Here is a 26,974-nt window from a genome sequence, read left to right on the forward strand (position 1 = left end):
CCACTGAGTGAGACCAAGTTACACAATGTCAATGAATGGCCAGTGTTCAGTAATGCCAATTACATTCAGCGATACTACAGCATCAGTGGAATCATCTCCCAGCAGCTAACCAAAAGCCATTTTAAGTACCAGCCAGCACAAAAACACAAGAAGAACAGAATGAAGATTTACTGGGAGAAGCCCATTGCCACATATGGCAAAGTAGCATACAACTATCTGAACATTTTTACTCTGAAATGGAAGAACATGAAAGTCTGATGTACTGTAATTAATGTTGCTGTACCCCTTGACAAAGACCTTTTCAGTGACCTGAAAAACATTTACCACCTTGAGGGTGTGTGGATGATAGCAATTATCATTTCAACAAATAGTCTTACTTCAAAGGTGTTGCATCAGAGCCTCAAATGCTGTGTAAGAAAGGCACAAACTTTGGTAATGACTCACATTGTGAGAGCGTGATGTAAATGGTGGACTGGCACAGCTCACAATAGTGCTGTTACCATGCTAAATCCTTTTTTTGGGAGTGAAAACAACAAAAATAATAAAAGAAACTACTTGATGGAAAGCCAGAAAAAGGGATGAAACTAAGGATTATGAATTTAACAGTTATCCTGCTCTGCAGTACATACTTTGTAACACTGTACAGAAATCCTTACTGTTTTTCGGGTCTTTGGGAACTTAAAGTAGGTATAAAATACCGGGTATAAAAAATATTAGTTCCTAAAACCAAACACCAGGAAGACAAATTTGGCGTAGACAACACACAAAATTCAAATTGTATTGTAAAGGTATTTAATCATGAATATCCTTTTTACATGTCCTCCATCATTTTTTATGATGAAGAATTCACATTTATTTATCATAGAATAGAGATTTAAATGAGATTTCTTTATCTGAACGAGCTGTAATTTAAGGATTTAACTTTTAAACGTTACATACTGCCTGACTGGATTTTGATTGCTAACAGGTAATGCAGAGACTCTGCGTGCACTGCACAATGTTTTTAACTATTGAAATTAAAAAGGGTAAAACTGGATCTGAAAAGGGATTCACGAATAACACTGTGATGTACAGAGCTGTTTCAAAATGTATGTTAAGAATGAGAGAGAAAATACTTTCCCCTAGTGTATATACAGTAAATACTATGGATCACATATTAGGTTTTAGAAAGTAAACCATCCCCATAGTATCTCAAAGATAATTGAATTGAAACCTTATTAAACATGCCTGATTAAACATAAACTTTACCATTCTAACTTCAATATACTGTACAGTATATTCATCTGGACCGTATTACCAGAAATATTTACCCATCTGGATGTTGACCAAAATGTTTTCTTCTAAATTGTGAGAATCGCTTAAAACTGCTGGCCTGTTTTTCTTATCTAATGAGTGTACTTTTGTTGTTTATTCATGAATGGGTTCTTCTTGTGTTAAATGTATTATGTAGGGAGTAGCAAATTTATCATCTAGGACAATAAAGGAAGTATATATATATCATTGTATTGGGATGAATTTAATGGCATGGCCTAAATACCTGGGAAAGTGGGTTTATCTGAAAGAGTTGTGCCCTTATGTCCACTTTCCAGTGCAAAGTAACGGAGTTCATTGACTGCTTCCAAGAGCCCTATTGCATAATATGAATACATGACAAGAAAATGGATTGACAGAGATATACAATTAAATAGCCTTACTTTATTTTTTGAAGTCTTATCTTTAAGTAGATAAGATCTTTAAATATTGATTCAGATCAGAACCCTGACATTAAGTTAATAATGGCAGGCGGTCAATCTGCACAAACAACCACGACATCAACAGGAACACAAAAAACACATGAATATTGAAAACAGCTACTCTTTTGAAAGCCTTTAAAGATGATAATTAGAATTAGCCTGGTGACTTTGTCCAGTGTGACATATTGTACTGCTGTACAAATGTTTTTATAAGAAAAATGTCAAAAACAATTTTAACATCATGTGAGAATAATACGTTTAGCGTAAAATCACCTATAGGTTTCTTAGATGGCAGAAATGGTACAATAAACAGAATGTAACACAAGCACAATGGTATAGAAGCAGTATAACAGTCTAGAGATCCAAAAGGAAGATCAGAAGATCAAGCGCAGTCTGTACAGATGGCTGATGTTTAGCTGGTCATAGCACCAGGGGATGTTACTAATCTGTTCAGCTGCAATTATTTAAAAACAATTATGCTCATGACAGACATTTCTGGGATTTGATTTTGTTTGCTAACAGAAGCTGTTATCAGCAGCCGCATATTTACTGGCATTTTGCAGGTAATGATTAACAGCAGAATGCAAACATCCAATGTGCACAATCAGTAAGGAGTGAAGTATATTAATCCTGCATTCTCTGCAGAAGCATCAACATACAGTACAAAACCAAATAAACTTTGGCTCTCTATGGTAATTGTTACTGAGGCCTAAAAAACAGAATGGTAAGTGCTTTGCCTCACCATGTTACATAGACAAAGTGTCCTCCATTGACAAAGATGAAAGGATTCTCCCTGCTGTCAGCTTAAAAGACACTTTTATCAGTCACCTGTCATTAGACTGCAGTATTAGCTTGAAGCACCATAATAAGGTTGTATAGAGCTCCTTTAATGCACAGGAGCTCAACTGTTACACAGAAGATCCAGTTTCCATTTTTGATGCTGCTTCTAAAATCTGTTACTACAGTGTGGGAGTAGTGGGTCTGGCTTTGTCCTCATTGTTCACTATCATGTGTGTCCAAGCCACTTGTGTCTGTGACACACAAGGCCCACAGCGTATTTGTGGAAGAGAAAGTAACCAAAATTGGGAGTATGCCCCATCTCTATGAGCAAAAGCTGAATTTTCAAACGACCAATGTCCAGAATTCCACTTACTGTATGAGTAAATGCAAAGCTTTGAAAGATTGAAAACCTTATCATGTTGCATATTAGTTGTCAACTGCTTGTTCCTGTTGTCTGTTTCATACTGTACTGTATGTTACAGATCTTATGCATGTTCTTAGTCTTTAGTTTTAGAAGAAATAAACTGTGGAGTAGCATTTAAACCTGGGAACAGGAGGCACTTCTTTTATGGAAAGGGTTCTGGGAGTAAGGAATAAGCTACATAGTTGAAGCTGAAGCTGAAGTCGTTGAAGCTGATAAACAAGATTCCTTTACACAGCTTGTGGATGAGATCTGGATCAATTAGCTCATAACTACTTAATGAGTTCGATAGGCCAAATGGCTTCCTCTTATTTATTTTATTCTTAAACCACTCTTAATAATACTTTAGCATCAGTGAGGTCAAGTGCAGCAGTAAAAGTCGTAATTGTTAAGCCAACTGAATAATTAATGAATACAATTAAATTTGCATAACATGCATTGCAAGTAACTTGTAGATTAGCACTCTAGTTGTATAGTATACTTACTCTAAGTTTTACTCTAAGTTTATCCACAATAGTTTCTTTATTTTGGATTCCACAAAAGCTAATTGACTGACACTAACATGTATGCAATAGGATGCACTTCTTCATCACATAGTGACCTGGTGCATAAGTTCCAGTATAAAACCTGTGGCCAGTAGAAAACACTATAACCAGTCTTGTGAAGAACGCTCTAGCTTTTGGACCTCTGTCACTGGGGATCTATATGCACAGAATTGAAATAAACTCCTGGAAACATTCTGGAATGGAACATTCTCTTTCAACAAAGATAACAAATCTAAGTACTAAGCAGTCAATGAAGGATTGACTCTCAAGACTATACTGGTGTTGCTTTCTACCTGTTTTACAATCCACATCTGGAGCCAAGCACCTTTCATTTCTTTCCATATACGGTATAAAGATCCACGAAATGGAGCAGTTTATTTTCAAATGGAGGAAATGCATTCTCGTGGACAGGGATTGTGTTGAAAAGTTAAACCACATACTGTACATGAGATATTGCCATCCATTTCTTGCCATTTTAAATAGGTATTAGTCGGATAAAACATTGGTACTTTACTTTTTGTTCCTTTGGGGTGGGATAAGTCACTAAACTAAACTACATTTTGTTTCAATAAGGAAAGCCTTCCCAGGATAACACAGGTGTCACTATGTTTAAAGGGAAGAGATTGATTTTGCTCCTCGGATCATTTTAGTATTCACATTAAATCTGATCTGAAGTGGTGCAAAGATGGCTTTGATTGCTTAAGCTTGGCAAGAGATTGTACTGCAATTTCTATCAAATTGAAGGACATAAAATAAAATTAGGAGATAGTGTAAATTAAGGTGGAAATTTACAAATATTGCCTTGCATAGAGCAATGAAGCATTTACGTGCCATTGTCAGTTTAAAACTTCTCATATCTATCATATTGATTCTGTGGTTTGGTAGTACTGTATGTTTCAGTCCCAAGAATTAATTGCGTTTTTATTACTGTTTATGATCTGGCAGTATGAAATACAGATAATATCTTGAAGATAATATCTTGAATTTGTGCTAACAGCTTTTTCTTCTTCTGTATGATGTCTTATTGAAAAGAAGAATCCAATCACAGGATTAAGCAAAGCCATGAAATCCCTAAGTAGTCCTATGTACAGTTTATTGTTGATTTAACCAACTAGGCCTACAAGCCCTGCACTGCAATGTGCTTAAATGATTGCATCTTTCTAATCTTTCTGTCTTTCACTGCCAGCAGTAGCTCTGTCAGGATCCTCTAATTCCTTTAATACAAAGCTCTGCAGAGCTTCAAACAGTTTAAAAACAGAAAACAACCTCACCCCTCTAGCATGGCTAATTATCAGAACAGTATCATTTAGAATGATACAAACGTCTATACATTTTAAGAATGTGCACTATACTTGTATTTTTTTTAATAACACTGAGTTATTTTCCCCTCATACAGTATGGGTGTAACTACACTCCAAACCTTTTCATAAGTGGAAAAATGTCCTCCTCTAGAGGGCGCTCCGACCTTTTTGTATTTGAGTTTCTTTATTATGTGGACCCGTCTCCTATTTTCCTGTCCCTACTTAAGTTTGGCATCTGCAGGCTTCAGGGCTTGGTATTGGAAGATGGACGCCACAAGGCCTGCCTATCCCCCGGGCTTGCGGATAGTTGGAGGGCAGGTCTTATTTGTCACGCCCTCTGCAGCCAGAGGGCGCTCCTTCTCTGTCCTGTCCCTAGTTTCCGGTCTGCTGTCCTTCAGGTCCCTCTCTTTCCCTTGGGCTTTATATTTCCGGGTCTTGCATTCTGTCCTCGCTCAGCATTGACGTTCGGATGTCCTGAGACCCGCCTAGCACCAGGGCGCCCCACGTCCGCTCCCTGAGGGCATAGGTTTCTATTCAGCATTCCTGAACTCTTTGCACTAATGAGCCCGGGCCTTTTTCCCGTGTTGCCGTTATGCATATGGGTCTTTTTCCGCTCTCCTGCTCCCCACGTTTAGTCCCTTTGGACGTCCGTGACATTATTCCCTGCCGTCCTGACCATCTTAGTCCAGAGCTCGGAGCACCCGGCTACATTATGATTTTAACTTCCTTGTTCCTGATTCCTCGTCCCTGTTCCTGTCTCTGTATGGATGGATCTCCTGGCTATGGGCTTTTGGACTGCTTCCTGGTTTCCCCTTTCAGATTGTTTTGGACTTGTTCGCCTGAGCCATGCCCCCCGAGCACTAGAACATTGCGTCACCCCCCCAGTCAGTCATCCCATCCTGATCCTCTCCTGTTTCCCTGTTGCCCTTCTCCAGTCTCTTCCGGATTTTACCGTCTGCATAGGGTCCTTCTGTAAATACACACTACGCGGGAGTCTGGACCGGCTCCCGTGACAATTATACTATTAAGTTAAAATTCTCGCAATTGTGGAAAAAGTAAGCACAAAAAAATGGAGCAATTACTTCATAAAACAGAAGCTATTTGGGTTAATTAGAGTGAATATACAATATCTGTACTGAGGTAAAGAGGCTTTATTCTGTGACATTATTGGACCTTTATACAAGAAAATTATATTTTATCATCACGTGTTTACACTGTTTAAGGAAATTAAAAAAAAATGTTTCTTTGCATATATGAATTTGCATGCAATCAGCTATTTATTTTACATTTTATTGTTTTATGAAAAGACTAATTATTTTCTGAACATTTGCTGAGGTCAGTAATTCCTTATAATTCATTTTTGAGCATACAATTACCCTCTAAGTGTTCCTATTTTATATAGGCACCTGTTTATTGAGATGTAGGTAGAGGAGTACTACTCAAGTGTACAACATTAGTGTCACAGCCTGGGACTTGAACCCACCACCCCACAGTTAAGGGGCACACAGCATTATCCACACTGCTCCATCCCACCATCTGAGGTGGTGTTGGATTCTATACAGACTTAAGTGAAATTTCTTGCTTTGCCTGGATTGGTGATTTTGGGGATTTGGAAATGGATTGGTGAAGGAGCACCTCTGAGATTAAGGCTGAAACTGCCCCAGGTCGAGGTTTAGCTGCTTTATTCTGTGGATTATTACAAAGAACAAGAGAAGGCAGCAGTTTTCAGGTACTGTAGTTATATGAGAAGACCTCAGGCTCATAATCCTTTGAATTCTAACACTACCTTTGCTCTTCTCTAAATCCTACATCCACCTTCTACTATACACCTCTGATTCTTAATCACTCCTTCATATCTAACTTACCCCTGATACTATAACCAAACTCTCCCTTTTGGATACCTCAGCCAATGGTGGATTGCTCTTCAATGGTGACAGCTGCTAATCACAATGACTTGTCAAACTGTTGTTTGTAGAGTAGCAGGTTCCATGCTCAACCTCACAATCAAGCTTGTCTTCAGCAATTTTGTCTACCACCTACCTCCAGCCCTTGACTTGTTACATTATAATTAATGAAAAAGGGACAAAATACCACAATTGTGTTTTCTCATTAAGATAGGACCAGGACAGGGTCACATGAATGAAGCCTTTAAAAAGCCTTTTTTAAAACCTTTAAAAATTATTTTTCAGGTGGCTATATGAGACTTTTTGAACAATGAAGATGTTTATATCTGGGAATGTCAGAAGACACTAATCAGTGTTGCATGGTTGCATATAAATTCATACCTCAATGAGCATTCAATGCCACCATATCAAAGTCCTTCCACCAGACACCTCTGCTGTAGTTCTGAGGTAGCACAAAGCTCTGATAATGTGTTGGTGAGACATCCAATTGCAAAGGTTTTGACATTTATTGTTTTATTTATATCCCTGAGACCTTTGCATATTGTCAACGAGCCTATTATCAGCAGATTATGTGATCCCTGGCCATGTTATGGATACTGGAGTGCTCATGCAGGAACAATCATCAAAAATGTCATTGCTGACCTCAGAAGGTCAGTGTGATAACATTCTGCCCATCCTAATCCTTTTCTGTGGTTCACTGTGCTCTTAATTAATGTGGCCATCGCATGCCTTTACCAGATGCATCAATTAGTGCAGAAGCTAATGTGACTACTCTGCTCTCCTTTATTTCTAACAGTCCATATACCCTGTATTCTGCAAGTTTGTTTGTTTTTTTTACTTTTAATTTTTTTTTAACTTGAATTAAAACACATGCATAATCAGAGCTCAGTTCACATTGCGTTCTTTGCTCTGTTTAATGTGTTGAAGTTTGAAGAGGAGGAATTACCTTGAGTTAACATTGTACTCAGACTGACCAGATGCAACTTAATTTACGATTGTGATTTTTGCTTACACAGTTTTGGCAATGCAGCAGACAGCCAATAGAGGTACTGTATGTCAGTAGGAGAAAAAACATGAGTACGTAGAAACACAACACAGAGAAAATGTCACTTTAATAGTACAAAGAAATTAAAGATTGTTCTACTTTTAATCGGTTACTACTTTCTTGCTGAAGAGAAGTGTATTTTAAAAGAAAATTGAAACACATTTGAAAAAGATTTCACTATATTTGGCATTATATTAGAGCTTACATTGATATGACAGTTTTTTACATGCTACTAATGCATGACATAGTATAGATTAAGATATGAATTACTATATCAAGTACTTTTAAAAGAAACAAGAAGTTCTTGGAAATTCAACTTTGAACGAAAAAATCTTGATGCTGGTTAATAAACTTATTCAGATTTTGATATGTGGTCTCAAAAAACTCTTTTGCCTTTGGCATCTGTTGCTTTTCAAGGATTTTATTTACAATCTCATTCTCAATGGCCTTGGATGCACAGTTCTTATGCTGAATATTATGAGAGAGGTTTTTCAAGGGTTCAATTACTAAGACACCAATTCCAGAAGCCTGTTGTCTTTCCATCACATGCTTTCTTAAATACTCCTCATACCTGTTAAACAAACTTGTTAACATCTCTCTGTAGGTAGCAATTGTTGACTCTGTTCTTGCCCTGTTTCCTGCTCCGATCCTTACAAGATGGATCTGCATGTGGGTGTGAAAGGCAGCACCATTAATCCATCTTTTCATGGCACTGGAATCCATGTGTCCATTCATAATCATTGCTGTATAAGCATGGAGCAGCATGTCATTCAGCGTGTGTTCATAGCGACTGGTTTCTTCTTTCATCTTCTGGGGGTCATCCGTGATTTCTGAGACTTCAGTCAGGTACTTACGTATCAGAGCCCCGATTTCTGATCCAGTTTCCTCACCAAATGTGCCTTGGAGTGGATGCTTCACTGTCTGCATTTTGAGCCCTTGTCGCAGGAGGATTTCAAACAACAAAGACAAAGTAATGGCAATGATTCCCACGCCTCCATAAGCTATTTTAGTGTTCTCCTGAAAATGGGAAGCCAGCATTTTTGTGAAACTGCTGAACTGATCTGTGCTGAGGGAGCTCTGTATGTCAGCAAGGTGCCAGCTGAGCTGTGCAGAGGAGTTCAAGGAAAGGTATTTTAAGAGAGTACTGTCTATAGTTATGTCAGGGAGAATCCCTGCATCACTGGCAACATAGAACAGATCTTCTACTGTGTCCTTGGATGGATGGCAACTGCTGCTTCTTCCTCCCATGTTTTCTTGCTCTCATGATGGATAATATCTGTTTAGTGGTTGTATTTATATTGTGTTCTTCTAAATGTGCAGTTCATACATTTGCCTGAGAGCCATTGCCCCCTACTGAGTAAATATTTAAAGTCTGCACTCCCAGAGAGCAGTTTTCACAAACAAAAACAACATGAAGAGGAAACAAAAAGGAACCATAATCAGCTGTCAAACAAATTCCTCTGCAATCTGGTTTTCTAATACAGTACTAGAAATCTTTCACAAAACTGCTGTAGTTTGGTTTGTGTGTCTATTTTTTTAGAAAGCTTCTCACAGATTCTCGAATGACAACATAACCTAAGTAACAATCCTCTGGAGCCACAGAGGCTTCATTTTAGGTTTAGACTTCATAATGTACTGCAGCACTTTCTAGAAATATGATTTGGTGCCAAGGGTTTAATCAAGAACCTCTTTCATTTAAAAAAAATATTTTATCATGCAGGCGTCTATAACATTTCCAATTAACTCCTTGGTCAGAAAATGTAGGGTAGAACTTGACATTTTTGTTGCTGAAGTTTTATTTTCCCCAGTAGTAAGCCTTTTGTTATTTTCATTCCCGTCAAAAAAACATTACTAAAGACTGTAAGAAACATTAGGTCTACTGTAAGAAAAGCAAGGGGCTGTTTTGACATAAGTGAATATTTGTTCCATTTTGTTAATTTTTGATGTTTCACTTAGCCCTCTAGCTGTTTGAATCTGTTCTGAAGAGGCATACTTTCTCTTTGGCATTTTTTATTGAATCTGTTGCTTTTTACTATTGCCATTGTGACATTTGTCCTCTGAAACATGTTCCTCAGAATCCAGGTCATCACCAACTTCTCTTCCTGTAATTCATGCTCTTTTTTGTGTGCAACATGTCCTTGTTTAAGAATTTTACAGCTTCTTGGACTACAGAAGGTTTGCAATAATTCCTGATATTTGTAAACAAAATGCATTGTTCTTTATGGGTTATATACCCTCCATCCAAATTATTTTATGATGTATTGAAATTCAACTCATTTATAAATTCCGCAATATATTTGTGTTAATAATTGCTGTGGTCTGTTGTATCCTGAATTTGTAAAACAATTTAAGATGTTGCTCACAAAGATACGGTGCTATGCCAAATATATATTGATTGCTGTCCTGTTCACTGAAATGTCAGGTTAACAGGTTGGGCGCAATTATAATGCAGCTCATTAACTTTGCTTTTCCTAAAAAAAAAATATTGTGTTACAGAACCATAAGTGAACACCATTGGAGTATGTGTGGCCTCTTAAATAAAATTGCTCATTTGTTTGTATGGTTGGTTGTTATTTTTTCCCCAACAGCTGCAAAGAACAAAATTTGGTAATGACAGGGTGTAGTAAATAGCATTCTGAATTCCCTGTTTTATTTGCTCAGGCTCAGCAAAGAGACCATATAGATTCTATTTAAATAACTCAGTGACAGACTCCACATACACAGATTCATTTTTCATTTTCATTTGGCTTTAGTGGACGCATCATTATGGGAAATATTTCACTAAGCCAGTAAGTGACAAGACAGTAGGTACTGCATTGTGAGGGAGTGTTAACATGCCATGTCAGACAAGCATAGAAATCCACTTAAATTAATCCTCTGTGGGGAGGTGCAGTAGGAGCTTTTTTATTCCTGAGAAAAATTGCTTGAGCTGTGCAATAGTAAACACAGAGCATGTTTCATGTCAGATGCAAGGCAGACACCTCAATCTTGGTTAATGCCCAGCCATGACATGAGGTGTCATAACTAGTCTGCAGTAATTCCACCAGATTCACACAAGATGGCTCACGTCCAAAGTTTATTTGTCATTTGTTACAGTATATGGGAATTATAAATAAAAATGTAAGCCAATAGTAGAAAAAGACTGTCATCTGTATATAGTACAGTCTACGATACAGCATCCAGTATAGAAAAACAATATACAATTTACAATGTACAATAGTTAACAACAGTCTGCAGTATGCAGTGCGAAAAATACAGCATTTAACAGTCAGTGGTAATGGATAGTGGTTAGCCTGGTGGGCTTTGTTTTGATTCTGTGGTACCGCCAAACAGACCACAGAGATGAGAACAGTTTGTTTCTGTGATGTATATGATCCTGTTGATGCTTTGATCCTGTATTATGGCACAGGCTTTATTTAGCTAACGGTTGATGTAGATCTCTTCAAATGATGGTATGTCAGATCCTATGAATTTTTATTCCAGATGTCAGAGCGCTCTGTATGGCCCACCTATCCCGTGTGGTTCTGTGGCCTTATCTTATGGTGATACCACCAGTCAGGACACTCTTAATGGTGTAGCAATAAAACTTCAAGAGTAACCGATTAATCATCCCGCATTTCCTCAAATGCCTCAGAAAATGGAGTTGTAGGAATCTGAAACATCTAACAATTTCCACTGATGCTCCATTTGATTGCGGATCAGAGTATGGCTCTCTTTCTGTGTCCTGAACTCCACAATGAGTTCTTTTGTCTGGGTGACATTCAGGGCTAGGTGTTAGGGCAGAGCAGTGGCACTATGGCTGGAAGGTTGCCGGTTCAAATCCCACAGCCAGCAGAGGAATCATACTCCGTTGGGCCCCTGAGCAAGGCCCTTAACTCCAGCTGCTCCAGGGGCGCCGTATAAATGGCAGACCCTGCGCTCTGACCCCAAGCTTCTCTCTCCCCGTCTGTGTGCCTGTGTGTCTCATGGAGAGCAAGCTGGGGTATGCGAAAAGACAATTTCCTAGTGCAAGAAATTGAACAGTATGTGGCTAATAAAGTGATAAATTAAAGTGAAAAGAAACCTGTGTTGATGGGGACTAGCAACGGAACTACAGTATGAGATGTGGGATAAATCCACGCTTTGGGCTAGACAGCTGACAGTACCAGGGAAATTGCACAGCAGCTGACTGGGGAATCTGTTCAGCAGCACACAGTCAGAGTGAAGCCGAGCAGCAGTGCATGCACACAGGGACTGAGCTGAGCGGAAAGCGTGCACACTGAGACATGAGCTGCAGGCTGTGTTGCATTGAAGGGAACAGTAAAGAAACAGCAACTAGCTCGAGGGGGAAGATGAAAGATGAAACACCTGAGCAGTGCCAGAGCTGTCCTGAAATACTCTGTCCTACCTAATATGGTTGTGTACATTTCTTGCAGGTGATGCAGATTTCCTGTTGACACCATGGTAATCTGTACCGAGAGAAAGGTGCATTGCTGGTTACGATGACAAACGCTAGCTCGCTCCTCAACCAGCCTTTGTTGTCTATCTTTACCACCTATGATCTGCCCTTTTGGAGAGAACAGTTGTGTTAACGCCCGCCTGGAATCAATACATATCATTCTGACATAAAGGCAGATATCCTGCCTGTCAAAGTGTTTAAGGACAATGTGTAGGACCAGAGAGATGGCATCATCCACTGACTTCACCACCTAATTTCCAATTGTAACCTTTAGCTTGTGCTTTACTGTTGATGCTTAACAGTTAACAGTTAATTGTCTGGGTTGACTTGGCCAGTGACTTGGAGGATTTTGAATACTTGTATCAGGTCCACTCATAGTCTTCTCTGTAGAAGATTTTGAAGATCCTGGTCCTTTAGCCTGTTAGTGTAAGACAATTTTTGTATTGCTTCCCTCATTGTCTAGAATATGTACTGTAAATGATGTGTGAACATTAACACTTAAATCATTTTTATGAATAGCCTCCTTAAACCCAACATTTCCCATTTTGTACGTATGGTTTGTTTTTACTCTGTGCAGATAACACTCTGCACTTGCCTGTATTAAACTCTATCTGCCTAACAAATCTGCACACACTGACAAAATCTGGGACTGTAGCAGGTACTACAAAGCCTTGATAGGCGTCTACAACATCAGCAGTGAGACACGAACAAGGAGACACAGGCAGAAGCTAAGGGGAAGTGCATTTATGAACCGGGGCACAAAGGGCTTATGGGTAAGCCACAAGTTTACACTTGAGATGTCAGGAACAAGCAAAGTATAAGTCTAGACAAATTATTAAGGTGATATCTATACTTTCATCACTGGATCCTCCGATCATTCATGTAATAGCAGGATGCATTGAATAGTCATTTATACCCTTTCTTTTGTTCTTATTCTTGCTAGCCGTCCACTGGCATACACTCTTCATTTATGGACTTGAGTATCACAACCAGAAGATTAATTCAGGAAATGTTAGAAATCACTGAATGTATGAAAAGTACGAAATGACAAATTAACTTTGTAAAAGAGTTCAAAGGCACCAAAGTAAATAGTGGGGTTTTGGTATGAGACTTTTTTCACCACATATTTGCAGTTCATATTTAAAGACCAGCACAAGTCAGCCTAAGAAAATGGTTCACCCGCAATCATTTGTCAGATGAGATCACTGCACTTTTGTATCATTTATCTTGTTCTTTGTGGAATATAATGATCAATACTATCCTCCATTAAAGTTAATGATGTTCTTATTTATTCATTACAATAGGAAAAACTCCACCGTTCCTAGGCTGATATATGTTCAGTTTAGGTTAACTTTCTGAAAAAACACTATAAAGATTGTTGAATTATTTATGTATTACCCCCTTCCAACATACATTCAAGTACATCATTATTAAGCCATTTACTATTAATAGGAACACAGATGGCTTTTCAAATTTTGAAAAGCCATTAACTTTGTAATGTAGCATATTTCTTTTTCTAGAAATTCCTGGTCAAGTATTAAAAGGCCTTTGAAACTGCTGTAAAGATTTGGGACTTCAAATGTAATTTAACAATCAAGTAACTTAAGAAAATAAGGTCAATTTGCAATTTCCTAATCACAACACATTTGTTGATCTTTGCATAAGAATCAGATTTTTGACAAATCTCTTCAAAATGTCTGACACGTCATAATGAGATAATATTTTAGAAACAGACCGCGCTGTTGTTGATTTTCTAGCAATTCTGATTATTAAGAAAGCTTAAAAGGCACTTTCCCAAGACAGATTTTGGAGTTAAAAATACAGCTTGAATCCCCATCCCTTCCTGCTTATGAACGTTATTGAAACTGCTTAATTTTCTGAAATGTGAAAGTCCTTTGAAATGACAGGTGAGTTTATAAATGATTTGGGTCAATTGATGGGTTTTTAAAAGTAACACTAAAATTAAAAAGCATGAAAGTACATGAATAACCTCTGTAGTGTTCCTCAAGCAGTGGACCAACAGATGGGGGTTTGAATCACTTCCTCTGAATACGTTACAGGGAACAGAGCGTGAATTGTGAAATTATTGATGTTTTCTCTTACATGATAGTTCTACAGTACACTGTACCTATAGGTGGTAAATGATATTGCAATGTACTGTACTGCCCACCCTGAGGGGGGAATAAGGGAAAACTGAGCAAAGAACCAGCTTGTTCTCCTGGTTGGTTCCACTTTGTCCCTCACCAGTATACATGGCTGTGGCAAATTTGGTAAATGCCCAAAGCACATGATGTTCCTGCAAGTGTAAATCATGGGCTTCATCTAAAGGTTGATTCCATGCTGAAAGGTAAAGAAACACTATGTTTCAGCCACGGAGCCTTCTCCAGGTATCACTCCTTCTTTATCTTTCAGCGTGGAATAAACCTTTACCTGTTCCTTTGCAGTCTATGTACTGTATGCTGATGCAGCTCCCCGCTTGATAGATTTCACCTGACTTAGGTGGGCTAAAAGCAACAGACTTCCAGAATTTACTACAGTATGTAGTGTTATTAACTGTCTAGCTAGAGTAGAATATTGTCAAAATGCATTTAAGGTAGTAAGGGAAGCTTCTTCCTGGCAGACACAGTTGTAGGGGTGGTGGGACCATTAGACCCATTCATGGCTGGTGGTAGGGAATGTAGCAGTAGGGTGTGCTGCTACACACGGTTTTCAATCAACATGGTATACAGATAAGGTAAACGTCTGAAAATACAGATTCTATTTTAAGAATAATTCAAGTACCTGCAGGCTGTATCTGAAGGACGAATGTGAAAGGACATCAAACCAATGAATTCCTTCGAATGTGTTTAACACAGGCACAATTCCTCAATCTAACGATATGAAAATGATCGTGATATTACTGCTGTGTGGAGCCCCAGTGCAATTGTTCATAATGACAATAAGGAATTAATCACAACACAGTGGGTCGGGAGGAAACGTAGGGACAATCATTCACTCTGACAGTGAGAGATTAATGGCCTTGCCACATTTAGATCAGGCTTCTTTGATGCTTTGGTACAGTTTTTAGCTGTATGTCCAAATCTTCTTATAATGGGTGCAAAATGTAAAGAAAATCTAGTGATGACGATCTTTCTGGCCAGTCTAATTTGTTTGTTGAGCTTACTGATCAAGGATTCTATTTCTGCAGCTCTTTGAAGTATTTGAAGTATTCAGGTGCATATTTTGCTTATATAGCTGTACAATAAAACAATATTAGTTCATATATTGGCCTGTTACATGTCAATTTAACCTTTTCTACTTAAAAGAAGTAAGAAAATTTAATTATTCCCACAAGTGTACCAGGACACCATAATGTTTGAGACGGATAAAATGTAATTTATCGATTTACTCTATAATTTTTATTATGCTTTTATACTCTTGGAAAAATCCAATGTTATGTGAGGTAACAAGTACTGTACTTATTTGACAGAAAGTAGATAAGATGTCTTTTTTAAAGTTAAACTAGGTGCAGACCAATAAACACAAATTTTCATCAGTACCAGACCTGTACACACTCAACAGCTGAAAATTTCAAAACTGACTGATGGACCAATAAGTTGTTTTTCCCTTTGGGCAAGAATTAAATAACACTAGGACGTTGTTTTTTATTAATTCCTTTATTTCCCTGCTGACAGGGTATGAGGATTGATGCTCTCCACGTTTTAGTTTTGACTCGTTTTCTCTTTACAGAGGCCCTGCTTTTCACATCTCATTTGATTAATGTCGGCAGTCAGGACCATTCCAATGGGACTATGAGAAAATGGTGCTGCTCAAAACGACAGTACACACACAATCTACCCTTGAAGTGCAGTGGCTAATCTCTGGAAGCAGCTAAGACTGTTTCAGGTATAAATCCTGCAATTAACTTCAGAGGTTGAGGCACAGTCATGTGATGCTCCAAAGTTTGACTGTGTTGGTGTGCTAAGAAACCCACTTCTAGCTCAAATCAATTAATCTTCTGGCACAGGAGGAAGGCCTTTTGGGAATATTTCAAATTGTGTGCAATAAGCAGTGCCAACGTGCTGCAATATTCATTTTGATTCAATTATCACATTGTCAATTAAGTCATGTTTCAACCTTAATGCTCCCCTTTTTTCATTTCAGTTTTGCATCTCTTTATTGAATACATTAATCTTTTGCCCAGTTGTGATTTCCGACTTGCATTAACTGAGTTCTCTCATACAGGTGCTTAGTCACAATTTAGGGTAGGCTATCTCTTCTGGGTAACCTACTAGACAATTTTGCTTGGGTTTCGCTTGAGCTCAGAAAGTGCATGGTTTGTCCAATTGACTCGAAATCCCACTTTGCAAGTTCACGCTTGTTTCAGAGATTAAAGACACATTCTCATTCGATTATGATTGAATGGATGCTTGGAATTACCAAAAAATAAAATTGATCTTATATTGTACATAGTATACAACATCCATATATCACAATTACAAATTTGCCTTCACTTGGCTGTATTGATACCTTTAGAGGGCACTGTTTATGTGGTTAGAAGAGCAGTATAGAGATTATTTCTTTTATACTAAAGCAAAGGCATTCGCTAGATGGAACACTTTCAAACTGGTGTGTATACTGTTTGTTGAGACTCTAAAATATGACAAGCGCTAATCCCATGAATATAAAGAGTGTATACAACCACATCTAACACTCTTAGTTTTCTAGATCCTTATTTTCTTTTACGGCTGCAAGCAACAACAACAACAACAACAACAAAAAACAACATCTGGACCGTTAAAAAAATGCCGGATGGAATTTGAGCTTACCGGCGTTTTAAAACTGACAGCTTGACAGGTTCTCTCTTGGTTTTCTTTTTCTGGCATTTTTTGAAAGCTGCATTCTCACTTCAGTGGCTAAGAGCTGGATGCTACGGTTGTTGTCAGACAAATCAATTAAAAGGCATTTGGCATTAAGTACAGGCAAGGCAGCATGGCCTGATGAACTGTTCTGCATTCTGAGCTTTCCTGTCCAACACATGTTTTCTATTTTGACACTTCTAAAATGCTAAAGTGCAAGTGCAATTCACTATCTATGGTATAATTAATTTGGTGCTTGTTTGCTTAATACTGGGATTTTGTATTAGTTCCAATACTGGTTAGGATGCTACTATCCTGTAAATTTCACAGTAGATCCCCAGCTGGTGATGCATGTTAATCAGCAAAATAAATTTACCTACAGTGTATGCCAAGCCTGTTCAATAAAACGTCACCACAAATGCTACAAGAGTCATTCTCCTGATTTCTAAAGAAAATTCACAAATATTTAAAGTAACAATGAACAAGTTATTTGAATGTAAGTTATACTGTAAGTGATGTTGCAATATACTTAATTTCAACATATCAATATAATATAGTGATGCTTAATATACATGGAATTCTGTGGTGGTAGTTTGCAGTAAAGTAAGACCTTTATTTGTCACAGTTATTTTAGCTTGTTATACACAGTGGGTTTATAAACTCTAAGATTCTAAAAGCATTTTTTAAGGATTACAAAGCAGTGGGACACATAGGAAAGGTAATATGGTGAATCCAGAGTCTATGCCTGTACTTCACTGCAATTTCTACATTATGCAGGAGCACAGGTACTGTAATAGGGAGCCCTTGTTATATATCATTTTATAATATTATGAGCTACTAATACCATTACCACATGCCCGTGAATAGTCTAGATTTGAGCACATAAACAAACCAACAGAGAAAATTGGAAATGGAAAAACTGCAAATTGAACTGATATATCAAACAGGAGGTCACTAGCTACCAAAGGAGTCAGACCCCCTGTAAAAGACAGATGATGGGTTTAACAACTGGAAAGCAATTAAGATGTAAAATACTGTTGTATCTTACATAAAATGCTTGAACATTCATTTACTTTAATGGCACAATTATTGGCTTAACAGGGTGGCATTTCCTTATTGCAAGAACAGTCAGCAGCACTGGAGACGTTTTAAGAAGACATGATTAAAGGAATACGGTGCAGTTATTAACAGTATTGTTTTATATGCACTTGAGGCTTCCTGAAAAAGAAACCTGGACGGGCGTGACATATTGGTACCAAAGGCGAGTCTGACCTTCAGAATGAACATATTTGGCTGTAGAATATTCACCTCCTGCTAGTCAGGCTCTAAACGTTTTGCTCAGCCTTCCTCTAAACGTGCGTAGGTGTCTCACACTTCCTTTAACTGCTTATGCTGGTTGGGTTGCTTTTTTTCCCCACATCTCAGTATTTTTTTTTTTAGACCACTTGACATAAAGCTGAGCAAAAGTCTGCCAGAGATGGTCCTGGATGAGCGTTATCTGACTCCAGCCGTCCAAGAGGCTGCGATGGGGCTGTGGCCTCAGCCGTGATGCCCTGGCCCAGTGGAACAGAAGGAATAATTGAAAAGAAACAGGTGTAGGAGCTCCTTTATTGATAAGCAAATATCAGCCCCTGTCAGCAGCCCTGTGTCTGCGGCAAGTCTCCAAGGATGGGGGGGGGCATTGTATCTACCATCTGTTGAAGCAGGCAGCCACAATGGGTAGCAGAGCAGTGGGGGAGGAGGGGGGCGCAACCCACAAATATCATTATGAAATGTACATGTAATGTCATATATTTGCAAGGCAATTAAATGGCATTTTAAATGCAAATGCAGCTCTTGTGTGCTGATGAAGATAACAGTCCCCCATCCCCTGCATCCGCACGGAGTGAACCTCTACAACACGATGCCCGGCAGAGCGAGTCTTTTTTCAGCGTGATGCTACAAAGAGCCTCCCGCAGTGCCCTCTTTTCCTGTGTGCCAGTACTCGAGGAGGGGAGGTCCGTTACCGGTGGCCTGAAAAACCCACCTTAGTAGGTGGGCAGATAATTTTAAAGCAGTTACTGTGCAACACATTTAACAGTGGGCCAACTTGAAAAAAACACATTGCAAAACAAATTTAGTCCACGTGTCCTCATATTTCTTTAATTTCTACTAGCACATTTTAACTAATTCCTGTTTGACTTTCTGTGGATCTTTCACTTAGGTTATTTCCAATAATAACCAACTGTTGCCCTGGATATATCCATAAAAACACTTTTCTGGGATAAGCACGGGGAAAGACAAAAGGCCAGACTTTGTAGCATTTTTCTTGAAGTTCTGAGAGATGAGCTGTCAGGGGCTACAGTGGGCAGAGATACTTCTTCCTCAATGGGGAATACACTGTTTCATTCATTTTGTGGTTTACCTTGGAAAACAAAAGACAACCTAATGCACCGGAAGAGAGGGAGCAGGACAGAGAAAGCATTGTAATTCCCTCATTTGGATTGTGCTGCTTTTTTATATTAGCAGTCCCACAGTCCTACCTTGCTCTGAGTAGTACAATATACAGAGTATAAGCCTACAAAAACGGAACTCCCCACCAAATACTGTCTAGTGTTGGTGTTGTTTCACATATAGAAAACTCTATTAATGACTGCACAAATACTGTCTAGTGTTGGTGTTGTTTCACATATAGAAAACTCTATTAATGACTGCATCAAAGCCATCAAATTAATTTATCTAATAACCTCAGGCAGGTGTGGAAACGAGGGGCTCAGAGGGTTGTTGGATGAATTGCTTGCACGATGTTTTCCAGATGTTTATTTCTATTGCCAGCCCCAAAATGAATCATGCTTATGATCAACTGCAACACTTTCCCGGTTGTGTATTAAGTGCAAAACCTGAGAAAGTGTCACAACAGTTAGATGCTTCTAAAAATATTGCAAATACTGTGCAGTGTACTGTATATTGTTAATAAATAACAGTCAAAACTATAACTTCGCTTTTTTAACTTCAAAGATGATATTGGTCCATAGAAAAATAAAATTAGAAAGAAAGGAGGTAAGGTTATGAGGAAAATCTATAACTTATTCACTGTAACGGGTGAAGAAGACAGGGACTGAGTGAAGGAACAGAAGACTGAAATGTACTGTACTGTACTGCAGTCATACTCTCACTTAGTTATTGGGGCAAAACGTTATTTACAATGCAAGTAAACACTCCTGAAATGGGGTGACATCGTGGCGCAGTGGATGTACTGTAAGTATGAACCATTGGAAGGGATCTTATTGAAGATTTGACTATGACGTTACAGGCTACATTTTGCTTGGTATGTGGACTTGTCACTGGCAATGTGGACCTCCCTGCTCTTAAGGTCTACAATTAGGCTCCAAAGACATGAATTGTTAACTGATAACATGCTCTATTGACATGATGGAAATACTTATATAAATCAGATACAACGAATCCTAAGCCTTTATAATGCACTTTATTTAAAGAAATAATGGCTTCCTGATGCGTCAGTTCTATTTACAATATTTACCGACAGAATCGGTCCCTTGATATTTACAGTAGTATTAATCGCAGGTTTGAGATGATCAGATTGATTCGGGAATCTGACCTAGAACGTCTTTTTCTGTTACGAATTGTAATATTAAAATAAATGTAATAGTGTGAATATAATACATCACGAGTCATTTTTCCGGTGCAAATACAGTACATGGAAATGTTCAGCTGAAGTTCGGCCGGGATGACAATCACGCCACTTTCGTGTCGTCTGCTCAAAATCATAATAATTTCCATACGTCATTTCTCGTTACCTACTGTCTATAATGTACTGTACGCATGCTTCTTTTTTCGCATTTTAGCCTTCCCTTTGTACCCGATCCATACCTTTGTAACTCCTTCTTCATTAACTCCTTACTGTGCACGGGGGTCATAGCCTCCTTGGCCTTCAGGCCAGTCAAGAGGGTTAAGCCAAATATCACTCTAAATACTCGATAAACAACCTCAGACGTATTTAATTCTTTGTATCATTGTTCAACTAATAGTCCACATTCCATCAGATTGTACAGTAGTACAGCTGATGAGAAAAACTCGCTTTTTCATACTTCAAATATGAATTAAGCACCACAGAACTGAACCGATATCACATCTTTAATAGCTCGGATTGTTGGTCTGTATATAAAATACAGATTGAATAACCCAAATGCAGTGTTAGACAAAGGATAACAGTGCTAACGTGGTTCTCTTTTCCTTGTTGATGGTGTGACACCGTCATTGTAAACTCTGAATTATTTTTTTGACTAATCGGACTCAAAAAGGCCAGAAAAGGTGAAATATATATAAACTGCCACTAGTCGGTGCTATATCACTTTCTCAGACATCAGCTCAAATAGGCCAGTGAAAAGTTTTTTGTTGAGACCAACAATGCTGTTGGGAGGAGGCGCTCATTGCTTATTGGTTCGGGATCTGCAATTTTATTTCTGCGATTGGCCAGAAGGTGTTAAGGGGGGTAGGCAGTGGGGTCTCTCCGAACCCCCTCTTCCACCCCCCCGCCCCCCATCTCAGCGTCCAAAGCAGCTTCTCGCATACTACTTACTACGGCTTGAAATGTGACTCAAAATATACATTACTGAAGGGTGCGAGATACAAACTGGAATACCGTTTTGTGACAACTGAAGGATTGTGTGCGCGCTCGCCTCTTGCTAATAATAATACAAGAAGTAGGGGAGAATAACTTTGCCATGACAGTGGATTTGATTGCGATTTTCTGTTTAATCACTACGGTTTCTGCAGTGGAAGGTAAATTAATGGGATTGTCTCTGTATTTTTTAATGCTGTGTGCGCTCTCCGGTTTTCAGGGAATACTGTGAATACGGTGGTTTCTCAGTGGCACAACTATTGGAGTTATGGCATTGGAAAAATTAACATGGATGCAAGTACTTGTGCATATAGTTTTGTGTGTTTTCCAAAACTGTCAGTTCTGGTGGAGCGTCTCACAGTTGTAGTACAGCTGCCTTTTTGTAAAACCGATGCTGCTAAAACTGCAATGCAGTGTAGCCCAGAAACAGTCAGGATTGAGCTGCCAGCCTGGATACTGTGGATACCTTGCTGCTAAATTAGGTTACCTTGCTCCAGCTTTCCTCTAACGTTAGACAGTGTTACTCGCACTGCTCTTAATATAAATGTCGCTGGGCTACTTTTGCTGAGCCTACAGTAAGTAGTGATGGAGCAAATAAAACATCGTGCAGTGATTAAAAAAAAAACTATTTTTTGCAGTATTCAGGTCTTATGAAGTACAGAGACACGAAAAGTCTTTGTGGTAACATTTCACCATATACTGATTTTATGAAGGAGGGCGTCTCACATGACTAGTCGCTGTACGAGGACACTGTTCTCACTGATACTAGAACAAAATCGGCAAAACTGAATATTGTGGTGTCCAAGAGTCGTAGCCTTTCCGGAATTGTGCTGGTCCTAGGTAACATTTATTCTGCCTAATGAACACTTTACTTCCTAACTGTATCTTAAATGCCAGTAGTTCTAAACTTCTAAACTTAATTTTTCTGCTAAGCAATGTTCAACAGGTACCTTCTTAGACACGAAATTGTCGTTTTCAGTCATATGTACAAAAGGTACTTCAGTTCTTGAAAGCAATTGTCATTCTGACATTAAAAGTAATTATTTTATGCATTCAGAATTTAGTGATTATTATCTCGTCTCCGGTCTAAAAATAAAATAGCTGAAGACACGTTTGACTGTGTTACAATGAAAATAGAATTAGGACTGGTGGTGCATTGACAGTTCTTGCATATTCTGATTGATAACTCTTTGATGCTTAACGCAACGCACTGTAAGAAGCGTAGTTAGATTTTCGAGTTTCTCTTAAACATTTCAGGACAAACTAGCACTCTAGTAGTGTATGTTGCAGAACTGTTTCGGATTGTTAAGGTAAGTTTCTCGGCTAGTTCCGTGCATCACATTAATAGGTCAAACACAAAAGACGCATTCCTCGGCAGCAGAAATCATTTTGGGGGAGGAGGTGAATCCCCAGGGAGCAGACTGTACGTATGTCCGTGCTGAAATTTGTAATATCCATGTAGCCTTCTGTTGAATACAGATGGGGAGGAGGTGTAGCAAAAGCTCTATTCATCTCAGAGAGCGCGTTATAGCCGCGTGTTCAAATTCTTATACTTAACAGAATAAATTGAATACTAAATGGACGATCGATCGACTTAGTATGGTCAGCACTTACGATGCTCAATAATTAAAGAATCGATCAGCATTAATCACTGATGGTTATGAAGCACTTTCTCTTTTTAATTTCTATACGTTAAGTTTTGATTCTTCTAAACACACTTGGATCTGATACTAGAGAGGAGAAAAGCGTCTTAAATTGAGTTTTATACTGTATATTCAGTTTCAGGAGCTATTTCTTACTGATAAACGCGCTACTCTTTACTCTTGACCTATTTATGATGGAAATTATCGTGAGCATCAAAATGATTGAATGTTTATTGGTAAGAAACGAAGACCTTTACTTTTTAAACTCATTTTCTTTTTTTCTTTCCAATACATATAATTCGAAGTACACCTCATTCAGAAAACCATGTTAGTTATGTATCTGTTGAAACATGAAACATATTTCTGAATTTATTGGATTTATCGGACTTTTTTGGGGTGCAGTAAACAGCGCCTAAATTTTGTTTTTGTGTTTTTCTCTCGCTTTCTATTGCTTCTCGAATCTCCATTCTACGTTTAATACTTTAAAAATATTCTGTTTAGACTTCCATCTTCATTAATGTCATTACCATCTCATTCTATATCGTGTAATTGCTGCCTTTTGTGTATACCAGTAAAGAGCGAACTGAGATCATATCCACTTGCTATTTTACGCTTTCCGACCTCAAAGTAGAAAACTGAAGGAATTGCACTATTTTAAGATTCAGTCTCTTACTCTGGTAGAAGAATGGCAATAATTCAGTTAGGCACTTATTGCATTTTACATACTGCATTTTGAGATTTTGCAGCACTCAATTAACAAGATGCCGCCTGGAAAGAATGATAACGTACTTTATTAGTTATCAGCTTGTATTTAATTTATTTAAATCTAAACGATTTAGCCTATGTGCACACTTTTATATCACGACATCCAAAGCGATTTTAAAAAGCTCAAAGGCGTTTGTATGGTACTGAATTTTAAGTGCCTTGAATATTAATATGGCAAATCGCATAGAAGTGGCTTTCAAAACCAAGCAGTAGTAACCTCTACCGGTATGTCTGAAGTAATATAAATGCATTAATACATTATCTTTCAGGGCTTCGCAGTTTTTTTTTTTAGTTTTCTATTGTTGTGCCAGATTGTTAAAACAATATTTCCGACATGTTTGGTATTACGACATGTTGGTGAGATTTGGTTGATCTAAAGGATAAGTTTGTTGCTCTAGATTAAATAGAAGGCATTAAAGAGTTTTTGTTTTCAATGGGTTTTTTTTCTATTTTTATATGCTCGGTATGTACAGTATATATAGTTTTCCAGGCCGAAGACATCAACGCCTGTTACGCTATGTTTAATTACGAGGGCTGGTGGGAAAAGCCCTAATACGTACCCCCAGGGTGCTGACTTGAGCCTTTCTGGCTTGTCCTTTTCTATCTCCAGTAGCTTCAGGTTCCTCGGATTTTCAGAGAAAAAAAAAATTTCGCTCAACATTAAAAAAACTCCAAAGATTCTCGCTTGGTCTCTAGCATGGATAGAATTGACGTTGTAATACAACTTCAAAGTACACCAACTTGTTTTAAGTTCAAAGAATTTGCTTATGTTCCTGTCTGCAGCAGGTTAGAATGATAATATTTTTGCCCAAGTGGTGCAATGTATTCCAGTTTCAACATGCTGCTACAAACTATGAGGAATTGGAGTTCATGCCTTGCACATAGTACACAATAGTAAAAAGTAATTATCTTTTTTTTCAACAATAAATATGCATTGTTCTGTTATCTGGAACCTGTGGCACTGCATTCATACCAATCAGACAGGTAACGTGAATAAAGGCCTCTCAGTTCTCCCCAGTGCATACAGTATAAGCTACAGATACTTTTCTTTAGAACCATACAGCCATCAACAGTAGTGGATCACACCGTAAATAATTGCTAGCAATTCAGTGTGCTGCTGCTTCTCCCTTGAACTGACAGGCTGTGCTGTATTCAATGGGCCGTGATGTACACTGGTGTTAAGCTTCCATACACTTCAGCAGATGAAGGCCCCTGCAAAGGGCTCTCTACTTGCCATACAGATGGTAATCATGTCAGGCAGACTGTTTCCATCTGTTACTGGGACAGAGTGGGACAGATCCGTTTCAGCCTGCTCTCTGGGCGTATGTTACAGCACCATAGGGTATAACCTGATGAGGCAATCCCAGGTGAGGAACTGCAGTGTTTGCTCTGATGAGGCTCACCTGTTCAGATTATTGTAACAAGGTGCCATATCAATTATTATCTGCTCATTGTGTGAAATGCATAATATTTTTTTCTGTCTCATTTTATTCCTTGTTTCTGTAATGTCAGACTATTGTTTGTCCATGTATTATTACTATTTACCAAATATTTGCAAAGTTTTGTCCATTAATGTAAAAGTGCTTTTTCCAGTCTTTCTGGAAATGTCTCACATGGCACGTACAGTATGTCAGGTTTGCTTGTTCCACTGGAGCGCGCTTTGATATAGGGGTGTCTGCTCCCTCCCAGTGGGTACAGAACTGAGGCAGAAGCTGCGTCTTTCCCTTTATCAGCTGCTAAGCTGGCAGAGATCAGTATCTTAGCCTGTGTGATCCTAGACCTCTCTTTCAGGTGTTAATGAACAATGATTAATTTATCACTGCAGCTGAGGCTTCTTAATAGGGAGAATCTTGAATAATGAGATACTTTCTTTGGAACCAATTTGTTTCTCTTCCTTTGAATCCAAAATGGCTTCAGCTACAGGCGTTTTGAATGAGGCTTTACATTCATTACCACAGTATATGCTGTGACTGGGGCTGGCTTGAACTTTTCTTAATCTTTAAGGTAGTTAGGGGACTCTTTTTGTTCTTCGGACATTTACAGCTTCTTGTTGGTCTTTATATAGGGATGTACAATATACCCTACCATTTGTCAAGAAACACAGCTGAATCATTATGTTCTTTTGATTTTGCAGATATTATTAGAAAATGAGTCCTACAACTTAGAATGATAGGATGATTTCTACTTTGGAATTTTTTTAATATTTAGAAAATATGTCTCATATTATGGTCCTTGCCAATCTTAATAAGAATAGCTATTCTACGTTTTGAACTGTTCTAGTTGACAGAAAGGATCCTTATATGGCAGTTCTTAAGGGGTAAAATTGTCTGGAATGGATATAAAAACCGCAGTGGATTCAAAAGAATTTTGGGAGATTAGATTTACCCTAGGTTTGAATAGAATTTATTTCAAAATTGATCTGTAACCAATGTGCTGTACTTCATATTTTTCATTTTGGAATTACTGGTATTTCCTGAATTCTGTGTGGATGTGCAAAGCACAAGAGGGAGAAAATTAACTGACCATTTAAATGCAGTGATATAGGAAGCTTTCTTATCAAGCTGTTTGATGCTTTGTATTAGTTTCCTCTTGTTTTAAATGGTAGCTCTTTTCTTAGGTTTCTTGTAATACATACCGATTACTAAGATTTTAACTTCATGTAGGTGTCTGGTGACTACAGGAATGTTGGACAGTTTGCTGCCCTGCAAAGATGTAATTAGAGTACATGATCCTAAGTTTGCATTCATTTGGGATTTTGTGACACTCCTTGTATAACCATTTAATCTCTCTCACAGGGCCTCTGGACAATAAAATTGAAATGGCAGGCTTATCGATCAGCTCATAGTAGCAAGCCTTTTGGCTTTGCTTTAGGGTTATTGCTGACCAGGTCTCTAATTGCTGGCGTTGTCTACCTTTCAAATCATTCCTTAATGAACTGGG

The 26,974-nt window shown here is 38.3% G+C and overlaps 1 protein-coding gene across 5 annotated transcripts in view; it reads left to right on the top strand.

The window, feature by feature from the left end:
* LOC102684556 (ephrin type-B receptor 1) overlaps positions 1-26,974 on the top strand; it is a 236,890-nt gene that overhangs the window by 11,270 nt on the left and 198,646 nt on the right. For 4 of the 5 annotated variants that reach the window (XR_011191394.1, XR_001480120.2, XR_001480121.2 and 1 more), the window contains exon 1: positions 21,560-21,787. The exons of the other annotated variant lie outside the window; for it this stretch is intronic. Coding sequence is in view for 1 of the 4 variants with exons in the window: in XM_015361286.2 (XP_015216772.1) it covers positions 21,730-21,787 (58 nt within the window). In the remaining 3 variants the exon portion in view is untranslated. Of the gene's footprint in view, positions 1-21,559; positions 21,788-26,974 lie in introns of those variants that run through there. 5 annotated transcript variants of the gene reach the window in all.

The sequence above is a fragment of the Lepisosteus oculatus genome, chromosome 13 (genome assembly GCF_040954835.1).
Source record: "Lepisosteus oculatus isolate fLepOcu1 chromosome 13, fLepOcu1.hap2, whole genome shotgun sequence".
Taxonomy (NCBI): Eukaryota; Metazoa; Chordata; class Actinopteri; order Semionotiformes; family Lepisosteidae; genus Lepisosteus; species Lepisosteus oculatus.